Consider the following 11,872-nt stretch of genomic DNA (forward strand, 5'->3'; position numbering starts at 1 on the left):
TGTAAAGCAATAAGTATGATCTGTAACTTTTTTGGTTAGAATATCATGCTTTTGAAGAAGCATAACTGTTTTCTTCGAGGGCAGCGGAACAAGCTGAAAACACAGACAAATTATCACCTCATGAAGTTGTTACGGGGAACAAGTTCGCAAACAGTTGCCTATTTCTACATCCAGCGGGCACAGAGCCACATTAACATTCACATTCCAACTCCTTTCAACACCCTAACCGTGACCACCCAATGTGAATCACAGATCATTCTACCCAATCACTAATAATACGTCCCTGTGTTTGTCAACTGTCCTGTCCAGTCCCGTCTTGTCAGTTCTGTTATCTTCCTGTCTCACTTCCTTCGTCACCTTGTCGCGTTTTATGTGTTATGTGTTACACTCCGTACGTGGTGCTTTAATCCATCCCTGCCCTTCTATGGATCCAGGGTCTCACTAAAACAGGGTGAATGGTTACGGTAGGACAACAGTAAATGTACTGAATGTAATTCTAACTCTGAATGTAACATACAACATAAAAATATATTGCTTTATTAAAAATAAAGTTGTCCTCCGAAGAGGGGGGGTGGTGGTAGGAAAAAAAACAACAACAAAAAACATTCATTTGCAGATGTTTCTAACCACCTGGCTCATGAGTCCTATACTCACTCTCCTTTTAGCTCTGTTTTGGTTTTCACCAACTCCTGAGAGAGAAAAAATCATGGCAATTCTTTCCACAGGTGAAGAAGCAAAAATACCAGTGTCGTTAAGATTCAATGGCATTATCCATCTATCTCTGCCCCACACACACACACACACACACACACACACACACAAACATACACCTTATACTCACCAGATGGTAGCGAGCTGAGTCTGGGTCAGGTTGGATGCAATCAGCGCATTTCTAACCTGAGGTCCTGCATAGTAAAAATAACATCAGAAATAATAACTTGTTGTTTATTTAGGGCTGGAGTGTGTATACTGTAGACACCTGTGTCTGTGTGGGACCTACCAGACAAGTAGCCACTCATGAGCTTGTCTAGCGTGTTGAACTGCTGTCGGTACTTGAGTCTCGCGCCCTGCGGAACGGCCCAATCACTTGCACCCGTCTTTGGAGAGTTACTGGCCAACGACGTGGTGGAGGAAGAATTGGAGCTACGGACAGAGAGAAAAAGAGAGGCATGTCGACACACAATTATATCACCTAAAGGGAAATTACAGAATAATATTACATGGTCAGCGTTCCCTTCCTCCCCTGTATTCAAGCCTCGACTGAAAACCACTAATTGCTCCGAGACTCCCAGCTGTTATCTCACAGCTCTTAATTAGCTGCAGAGGAAGCGAGCGACCACGTAGATAATGACTCTCTCAAACGAGACAATGGCGTACTCTCGGGCTATGCTAATCAGCCGTTGTGTTTTTATTATAAACAATGCCTCTGCAAGAATAGCAAAAGGATAGGCTGGGTCGCTGATGGTCATTTGAGGAGAATGTACTTTTTTTTCGATCATTATAGCTGGGTGGAAACTAGCAACACTCCTCTAAAATAAAAGAAGAGGTTTCAGGGAGACAATGGGACATGCAATGGGGGAACCTCCCGCTGCCCAAGGGTGTGGGTGTGGGTGTGGGTTTGGGTGTGTGTGGGTGTGTGTGTGTGTGTGTGTGTGTGCCACCAAGAAGAAAAAAGTCCATCACATTAAAACTTGTAATGGGGGCGCCTGGTTAGCTCACTTGGTGGAGAGGGCGCCCATGTATAGAGGTTTACTCCTCGACGCAGCGGCCGCGGGTTCGGCTCCGACCTGCGGCCCTTTGCTGCATGTCATTCCCCCTCTCTATCCCCTTTCGTGTGTAAGCTGTCCCATAGAAATAAAGGCCTAAAATGCCCCAAAAATAATCTTAAAATTAAAAATAAAAAACTTGTTATGGGTCTGAAGAAAACAACAACAACAACCGGACAAGAACAAAGTGTCAAGCATGATATGAGAGGATGTCAGAATTAGGACTGGAAGGTTGAAGTGATGTGGGTGGCTAGTGGATCAACATGTACTGGTATTTGTCATCCTAACACTCTTATTTATGCTTGACTTACCGCCGTGACCTGGAGGCCAGGACAAACACTGGGCTATTCAAAACAACAACACATTCAAAATGAAATCAGATACTACTCCGATCCTTTTCCCAAACCCAAACATAATGAGAAGGATCAAGGATATTAGATATTGCTTTTGTCTTTTTTTGCTGAAACTGCGAAAAAGAAACTCCCAGTCTCTGGTTTCTTCTTTGTTCATTACATCCCACTGCTGTAACTAGTCCATGCCGAGATTAGGTGCTTTGTGCAAAAACACAAATGAAAGTTTAGATGTAGGACTGCAAACCCCTCCAGTCGCTATCTCATATTTCCACTTCCCTTTGAGATATAAGCTAACAGTCATGGCTGATAACAAATGTGATATTATTAGCATTTAAATGTGACAAACCCCCACTGACAAGTTATTAGAATTGGCCACCTAAACATTAATGCATATATCTCCTTTAATTCACTTTCTATAATATGTTTTACAGAATTCATCTTAAACACAAACACTGTTTTTCTTACAACAAGACTAAGAGTCTAGAGCCACGCTAGCAGCTCTATGAGGCTGCACACAAATACAGCAGTGCTTTGAGTACTAACATTAGCAGTACTAACATTACTAACAGTTCATGCTTTAGCAGGTGTAATATCACGCTCACTATCTTAGTTCAGCTGGTTAGCATTTACTAATTGACAATAAGCACAAACAGCTTAATGGCAGATGGGTCTGTCATTGTAAACCAAAGTATTGGACAGATACAAAATTTGAAACAGTGACACTAGAGGAAAAGCCAGGGGTTAGGCCTACCAAAGTTATACGATTCAACCTGAGGGGGGGCATGAATGTCTGTGCCATATTTCATTGCCATCCATCCAGTATTTGTTAAAATAGTTCACTCAAAACTACACATGTGAACCTCATGGTGGTGCTACAGGTAATTTCAGGGGATCACCAAAGTAAGTAGGCTTCATCCTCTGGGAACAATGACTATTTGTACAAAATTTCATGGCAATACAGTCAGTAGTTGTTGGGACAAAACAAAAGTTTACAGTAATAGTGACCTCCTCTTGTAGGAATGTCATTTGACTCGAATGTTTGTGACTCTAAACGAGCCCACTTCCAACTAGAACATCTGATATCAAAATGCCCTTCCTGCTGTCTTTGTTATCTACATGTTTCATCACTGCCTGCATTCTGTTCCTTAACCCTTCCCTGCAAAAACTCTGCTTCTTTGTATGCATTGGACTAATGGGCTGGCAGTGTGTGTTTATACCAGCCTTTCCCTTAAAATCACTGCATAATAAATGGTGCATTTTCAAAATCCTCACATCTCCTGCAAAACTCACATGGAAATTGAGTACTTGATTATAAATGTACAGTAGGTTTCAGTGGGAACTTCATGTTCTGACAAAATTATCTTTACATACTATTTGGGGGAGCTGACATGGTTATTTTAAACAGTAGGGTATGTATTTATTTATAATCTGGGTCTTACCTGCTGGATCCAAGGTCCAGAAGAGAGTTGGCCTTTGACATGCCGGTGGATGGAGAGAACGCCATAGGAGAGGAGAAACCAGAGAGAGGGAGCGCTGCAAATAGGGTTGGAGGCAGTTAGTTAAATATTTTTGAAAAACTCAAGGTATAATGAGGAAATGTGTAAGTACATTGAGTGTGCATGTGCTTTTCCTTATGCAATCAACCTTTGACATGCTGTAGCCGTGCATGGTGCAGTTGCCCTTGAACGTGTTTACATCTAATCTTATCTCCTCATACTTTACAGTAGTATCACGCATAGTTCCATCAGCAAGGTTACTGACATCTGGCTAAAAACAAACTGCTGCTGCTACTGCAACCCCGCGCTAAAGAGGGTTAGTCTCTAGAGCTGTGGCATTGCAGCAGAGAGAGGGGGGAATTAAGATTGAGGGAACACCAAATACTAGAGATATTTCACACTGACACTCATTAGATTGCGCATTTCACAGCCCAAAATTGTGCTTGAACAGAGTGAGAATGAAAGGAGCAGCCAAAGGACAGATGGAGGTGGTGAGATATGAAGAGTACACAGTCAAATAAAAGAGAAATAAAAAAAATAAAAAAATAAATGAGTATACAATATATTATATATGTGAACCCAAGACTAATATCACTGTTTTTATCTAATACGTACACCAACTAAAGACTGTGGTGATGGTGGTTAAAAAGCAGCTGTTACATAGCTTGCATACATACACATACTGTATATAATATACAGATTAGAAGGAAATATTCCATTATGCTAACCTAATCTACGCTATTTGGTCATGTTATTTCAGTCTGATGCTATTAGCATAACGTTTTGTAATTTAAGGTAGCCTATATCAAGATTTTTTTTTCGTGAAATATAATTTAATATATATATATATATATTATTTCATTTTTTGTTTACGTCGTTATTAGGTCAAACATGTCGACCTTAACTCGTTTTACTCTTCATTCAGCACGGGTCACAAGCTAACGTTAGCTTTGTCGTTGGTTCAGTTAGCCACGTAGCAGTTAAACCTGAAAGTTACTTGGTTTAAATATTTAATAACAACTATTATACTTGAGCTAAACTGTGTGATGTAACCTGTTTTAACTTATTGATGCCTCGTCTCAACCTGTGTTGTGTTATAATTAGAATAGTTTCAACCTACAAAGAGCTGATACAATTGGTCCAAGAACCTTGTAAAAGTTTGAGTACATTTACACCTAAAGGGTCAAGCACCCCAAAAGATGAGAACATGCACATTTATTCTTCTCATTTAACCTGTATCTTTGTTCCCAGCTGTAATGCTATTGTAATGGCTATTTGTGCAGAATAGCACAAGCTCCTTATCTATGCTGTGTTTGTCCTCTTTTGCATTTAGTCTCACAGTGATGTGTGCCAGTGAAATATCCCTTTTACTCTGAAACATAATCCACCATCTTCAGCATACATTCACCTTCTTGATCCCAGGTTAAGTCTGAATGAATTGGTGCTAATCCACTAATCAATATCTATCTTTATGTGTCCCGTGAGCAAATCAGAATGGTTCCACTGCAGAACCAACCTGCATTGTTGGGAACAAGAGGTGGGCTGAGGATGTTGACATTGCCGTTGGGGAGTCCAGGATTTCCCAGGGAGGTGATGAGGGGCAGAGTCATAGGTGTTGGCACCAATGTGTGCACAGAGTGCATGGAGGGGTTAGCCAGGATGGGTGTTAGGATGGGCATGGCTGACATAGCTGACATGGATGACAGACCAATTGACAGGTTTGGCATAGAACCCATTCCTATAAGGAGGAAAGACACACGTGAACATGAACAGATCAAGAACACTGTTTCACAAAACAGAATAACTTAAAGAGTTGAATTTAAAAATGGGTTTATTTTGTAGAAAGAAACCCCTGAAAATTATTGTAACTCATCTGAGTTAAATCGCTTTGTGAGAGGAACTATTTCTTTTTCAAAAACATAAGCATCCCATTTTTAAATAAAACTCAAATGTAGGAGTTATTTTTCCTATGTGAAGCAACACTTCTAAGAGGTTAGGTTGTAAAAAAAAAAGTAAAATGTAGTGGAACTTAAGTTGGATTGTGGCTGTAATATCCTCTGAGAAATCTTTACCAAAACGTGCTGATGAAGGGATGGTTGAAGCAGAATTGGAGACAGGAGGTTGCTTCATGGTAATTGGCAAGACAGATGGTAAATTCCGCCCCTGAAGTTTGAGTTTAATGAGCTTCATAGCGATGGAAAACTCCTGTCTGTCCATCTTCCCATCGCAGTCCATGTCAGCTAGGTGCCTGCAAGAGGAGGAGGAGGGAGAGAGAGAAAGCTGAGGTATAATATGATCAAAGTGTACTTGATTGAGACAGAAGAAAGGGCGAGACTTAAACAAGGCTCTGGTTGGATTGAATTCCAGTAGCGTTATTAACACAAACACCCACACCCACACCCACACCCACACACACTTTCTCCCCCCTCTTCCACACACAGTTTACTAGGTGGGGCAGGCTGCAAAGGAAGTGAGAGCTCAACAGGAAGTAAAAAGCAGGCCGAGAGGACCAAACTAACTCTGACCAAAAACAAAGGTTGGACCTACTGACCTACATGATCTGTTTAACAGTGTGGTTAGTTGGTGCTTACCAGATCTCAGCCAGGACAGAAGCAGGCAGGCCAGACTGGAGGAAGAATTTCCTGGCTTGTTCTCCTAAAGACAAAAAAAAAAGAAGAGGGTTCAGAGAGACGGGCCTTTGATACAGCCGAACCACTGATGACATCACTTGTGTTTGTTATGACAACAGCCTACCTGAGACATAGCCGAGGACGGGGACGAGGGTGTCAAATTGTTTGTCGTGTTTGGTCCTCTCCTCTGGAGTGATTTCCCACACACTGGCTCCGCCTGGACAAAACCAAGAGACAATCCTGACTTTTGAAATTGACTTTGAAATCACAATGAAACACTGATGTTGGTGCAAATCCTGTTCAAACACAACATATTTAATTTGCAATAACAGGATGAAGGATCCCATAAATGGGGGCCTGATGGCCTACTGGTTACCTGTCCCCTAGGCTCGCTTTGCCAGACCTTCCTCCAAAGCGCGCTGAAGGAGGGTCTGGCTACTCCACAAAGCATTCAGGGATGGGAGGAAAAGTGCTCTGGTTTAATGGCATTTCTTTAAACCAATCACAATCAGAATGGGCTGTGCTAAGCTCAGCACAGAGCCGCTGCAAAATAGTTGTGCAAGAGAGAACTCAGATTGGACAGATAGTCGAGTTAGCTGTCTCAATTTACCCTGCAGAGATCTGAGGAGCAGTCAACAATAGTTCTCATAAATCCACCGAATTTAAAATTCCAACACAAAGAAAGCTGAAGGAAACGGAAAATACATGCATCCGGCGGCACCGGAACAATCCCGGAAGTGGAACGTCAAGGATATAGACTACCTATCCCCCACTGCACTTTCACATATCAAAGTAAAAAAAAGTGCTTTAGGGAGAAAAAGGTTATATGAGGACATTTTCAACAAAACTGTCAACCTCATAGTGGCTCTAGAAGAAAAGTTGGGGGTCACTAAAGTCAGTAGGATTGACCCTCTGGAGACCATGAATGTCTGTACAAAATTTCATGGCATAGACTGACAATGCCATCCAAAGAGCAATGCCTCTAACATGACTGAAAAGTCACTACAACCACTACAAAAGCTCAGACAGAGATGCAAACTCACAAATGCATACAGTATATACAGGCCAGCTGACAGTCTTGCCTGGGCCCGGGACGAGATCTTAGATGGGCCCCCCCCCTCGCGGCCAGATCTCTCCTTTTCCCTTGCTCTTCCTCTCCTCACATCTCTCACTGAAATTAAGTGTGTAATCAGTCTCTGATCCATCCTGCTCAGACTCTCCGACAGGGCAGCGAGCCCCCCCGCATCACTCTCTCTCTATCTCTCTCTCTTCTCTCTCACCGGTAGCCTGACTCTGTCCCTCCGTTGCGAGGCAGCGGGCCCCTCCCGCATCACTCTCTCTGTCACCTGACTGCAGCTGGATCTCTCTCTGTCTCATCCTTACTGATGGAGCTACCAAACTCAACTGTTTCTGTCAAAGTTAACGTGTTGTGTCAAGCTTTTATACAAGCTAATGGACGTTAACATGAGAGCTGGCCTGTTGCGTTACGTTACAAGGCTCGTAAACGTTGGCTGCGCTGTTTCTTACCTTGCTCTACGTTGACAGTTCCAGCTTCACCGTCGCCACCTTTTTTTAAATATTTGTTTAGAAAATCTCTAAGGCCTCTATTTTCTTCTTCTCTTTTCTTTCCTTTTCCGAGCTGCGGACTTATGCTGACCGGACATTTTGAGCGTACTGAACTTCAAATCAAGTGACAATATCAAATTTTGATCAGTGGCCAAACCATTTTTATATTGGGGGTGGGGGGGTTCTTGACCACCATTTCCAGGACAATTAAGAAGAAAACAAATAAAACGCTTTTATGTAATTCAAATATTATGCTACATGTTTTTTTCCACAAATAGGCCTATTTGAAAAAAAGATTTTTAATTCTTCCATAATTTAATGAGGGCCCAGTTCTGGGCCCCCCCCCTACTGTGGGCCCGGGACAACAGACCCGTTTGTCCCCCCCTATCGGCGGGCGTGAGTATATACACCACACATTAACATTTCAATACACTGTAATTCTACACAACGTCAACAGCTGTCACCGGCACTGCTTTGTATAAGAATCTTGAAAACAAGAAGATCCTGCTTTATTATAATACCAGCTACATTTTGTAGCCCCAATCTTTCATAAATATGACAGCAAGAAAAATATATTAGAAGAAAGCTATTTTAAACCATGACATGTGGGCTATACTCCACTACTCAACACACACAAATGCAGCAACACATTAAAAGTCCCCAAAGCAGAAATGCTCATACCAAATTTAATATACACTGTCTTTTTCAAATTTGCCATTCAAAAAGTCTGCATAATCTCCATCCCAAATGAGATCTCCCCCTCAGATGAAACCACTCTTAACCAACACCCGACAATGAGTAATGTATAAAAATGTCTAGTCAGCTTTTTTTCACTCTGCTCCACTCCTGCATATCTCAAGGTAAGTTCAGGGTTGGCCATGAATTAAACATGAAGTCCAGTGTGCTATGTGAGGGGTATGGAACTCAATTCATACTCATTTTCGTAAAATGTCTTTAAAAGAGGGGGAGCAGAGCTGATAATCCATTAATCATAAGAGGAATCCATGAAATTAATCAATTCATAACACGATCAGGGTATCCTCAAAGCCTTTCCATTCATTTATTTTACATAACTTGGGAGCCATTTTTAATTAATGAAATTGACAGTATTGACATTGTGCACAGATGGATCTGTCCATATGGCAGTAATTGAAGGGAAGAGATGTTTTATAAGGAGACAATGACAGATAATAAGTCACGACAGCGGAGACAGAGAAGGAGAGTGATGCACAGAAGATGAGTTTGAACTAGAGAGGCTGAGTGATGTGTTAGTTTATCGACTGTAAACTACATTGAGAAAGAAGAAACAGATGGGTTGATTAAACTGGCCAATGCTACAGCTGTCAAGTTGACAGTTGCAAAGTTATCAATGGACAACAACTGGGGAGAAAAACAGAACAAACTTTGTTCATCAGCTCATATGTAGCTCATCTTCCTCTGTTGGACAGCAGCAGATGGGCCTCCTTGATGCTAATGGCTGTAACCATAGCGATCACAACGGTACAACCCTCAAACAAAATCTTTACACAGTGAGTTTAGTGTGAAATGAAAACATGTTGAGAAATTGTAATTAAAATAATTCACCTCCTATCATCATAAGCTCAAAAAATGGACATGGAATGTTGCTATAGTAAAACTTTGAAGAGGAAATACTTGATGTAGATGTAATTGGGCCTTGGTACATTGCTTTATGATCAATGCAAATAATTAACAATCATGTGATTCCCTTCAAGTACTGTCAGCAACAACCTACTTGGGATAGTAAAAAAGCCAATCTGATTCAGATTCTTATCCTAAAATGACAGAGAATATCTTACACAGGAAGTTGTCTCTAAACTTTTCATCTCAACATGAACAACAATACTATTATCAGGGGAGAGTTGGTAGATGCAAAAGATTCAGAAAGTAGGAATGAAGTCGCATAGCTAAGGACAAAGAACTATAGCTGTAATATAGTAGCTGTAATATAAAATAGCAAAATACAATTCTTTGTGCTATTATGGGAGTGTGTCTTTATAGAACTGGTATCTAGGGTGTAATTTGTTCACCAGCAGCTTCAGGAAATACCATGCTGCCCATGATGGAACTTCCTCCCCGACGCTAACCCAAACACCCCACTGGCTCTTGTTGACTGCAGCGCATGCACACACACACAAACACACACACACACACACACACACACACACACACACACACACACACACACACACACAATCTACACACATATATCTCTGAGGAATGAGACAAAGTTACAGCACAGCAGCCCCACATAAGCAGCCAGAACAACAGAGCTTATGGGAGGAAGATTAAAATGTCATAATCACAAACTGACAGCTGTTTGCCTAACTGAAAGATGTCTGTTTGTTGGCAAACACCCTGGCCGACTGCCTTGTGCTGGGTTTCTATGTCTAAATAAACTCACTCTGCTCTAAAGCGCCACGGCAACACCTGTTCAGGTATATGCTTTTTCCCTGACAAAGCCAATGTTGGTAGCTTGCAGCGCCCGACCTAGTTTTGGCATTGTCAGCAAAATTGCAGCCTTGAAAAAGGAGAAAGTAATTAATCACGCACCGAGATGTGAGTATTCTTCACATCGTCTCGTTGGCTTTGACAGACCTCATTTAGAAGCTATTGTAAGTGAGAAAAAAGAAGGGGGGTGATATTTAGCACAGTGCCACTGGGACATGTAGCTAGCATGGCCACATCCACAGGCCTGTCAGTGGATTCAGTGTGTGTACATCAGCAAAGGGCTGAATGCACGGTGAATGAATAAGTGGGGCACCACAAAGCTTCTCACACAGCAACGGCAGAATCCATACGGGTCTTCTGTGGCTTGACACTCGTGTTGAAAACATATGGCCACTGAAAGTGAGACCAGATAAAAAGGTGCCAAATTTTACAATATGCATTTAAAAGCTGCTTATAATGAGTCTTTTAAGCTATAGGTTTTAAATCTGTTTTTCAAAATAACTTTTACTTACAACACATGAACAAATGAGTGCTGTTTGTAGTAAAATAGTTTTTAGTGGGAACATTGTTGACATATTAGGAAACACACTTATTTTCTTCCTTGCCAAGAGTCAAATGAAAAGGTCAATAACACTCCAAATATAAAGCTGGAGCAAGGTGATGGTTAGCTTAGCTTAGCAAAAAGACTGAAAGCAGAGGCAAACAGCTAGCCTGGCTCTGCCCAAAGGTTAAAAAAAAAAGCTAAGGGGAAACAGCTAGCCACCCTTATCTCTTTTTGCTAAGCTACCCGCTGTCACCTGGTTATAGCTTCATATATAACTATATAACAGACAAATATGAGAGTGGTATCAATCTTCCCATCTAACTCTGGGAAAAAGTTCAATATAAGGGTATATCCCAAAATGTTACTATTTATTAACTAACTATATATTAAATGTAGCTTCTGCTGTCTTTTGCAAACCAGCATTCTTATATTGTCTTTCTGTTGTTTTTTCCCTGGGTTTCTATTAACATTGTGACTCTTCCAGGCTGTCACTGTAAATCCATCCTGACATACGCCGTCAAGTCTGCGACCTGGACTGTAATACTAATAGGAACAGCTTCCACAGCAACCTAGAAAACAAACTCTGAGCCAATACACAAGAACCCTTCAGCAAATATTGAGACAATATAACACAGACTATCCACAGAGAGAAAAAAATGGCAGTATACTTATATAGCTTCCACAGCAACAACGTCTGTGCAGAATCTAAACCAACTGTACCACAGCTCACCTTCTCAGAGCTGCGACACAAAGAGCCTCTGCCTTGTTTAGTATTACTTTCCTTTGTCAGCCTGTGTGCTGTTGTCTAGGTGCTGCATGGGCCTTAGGAGACGCTGGAGTCAAATCTCCAGACACCCAGCGCCGGCCTTCTGGAGGGAAACCTCATCACTGCTTTCATAACTATATTTACATATCAAACGCTTCACCTGGGGAGGACAAGAGGATGTTGCGGATAGGTACAGTTGATCAACAGTCTCTGCACGCTGCAGCATTTCTGTCAATGAACGCATGCTGTTGCATACTGTCCACCTGTTTGGAAACTGACTGA

At 41.6% G+C, this 11,872-nt stretch overlaps 1 protein-coding gene across 12 annotated transcripts in view; it reads right to left on the reverse strand.

Moving 5' to 3' along the window:
- Positions 1–11,872, reverse strand: part of itsn2a (intersectin 2a) — a 38,884-nt gene that overhangs the window by 19,107 nt on the left and 7,905 nt on the right. For 11 of the 12 annotated variants that reach the window (XM_039782405.1, XM_039782404.1, XM_039782399.1 and 8 more), the window contains exons 3-9: positions 6,370–6,462; positions 6,207–6,270; positions 5,688–5,863; positions 5,132–5,353; positions 3,559–3,652; positions 1,001–1,143; positions 842–905 (exon numbers count right to left, since the gene is read on the reverse strand). In XM_039782405.1, the coding sequence (XP_039638339.1) occupies positions 842–905; positions 1,001–1,143; positions 3,559–3,652; positions 5,132–5,353; positions 5,688–5,863; positions 6,207–6,270; positions 6,370–6,462 (856 nt within the window). The remainder of the gene's footprint in view (positions 1–841; positions 906–1,000; positions 1,144–3,558; positions 3,653–5,131; positions 5,354–5,687; positions 5,864–6,206; positions 6,271–6,369; positions 6,463–11,872) is intronic. The other variant, XM_039782403.1, reaches the window with a different exon arrangement.

Source organism: Perca fluviatilis, chromosome 18 (assembly GCF_010015445.1).
Source record: "Perca fluviatilis chromosome 18, GENO_Pfluv_1.0, whole genome shotgun sequence".
Taxonomy (NCBI): Eukaryota; Metazoa; Chordata; class Actinopteri; order Perciformes; family Percidae; genus Perca; species Perca fluviatilis.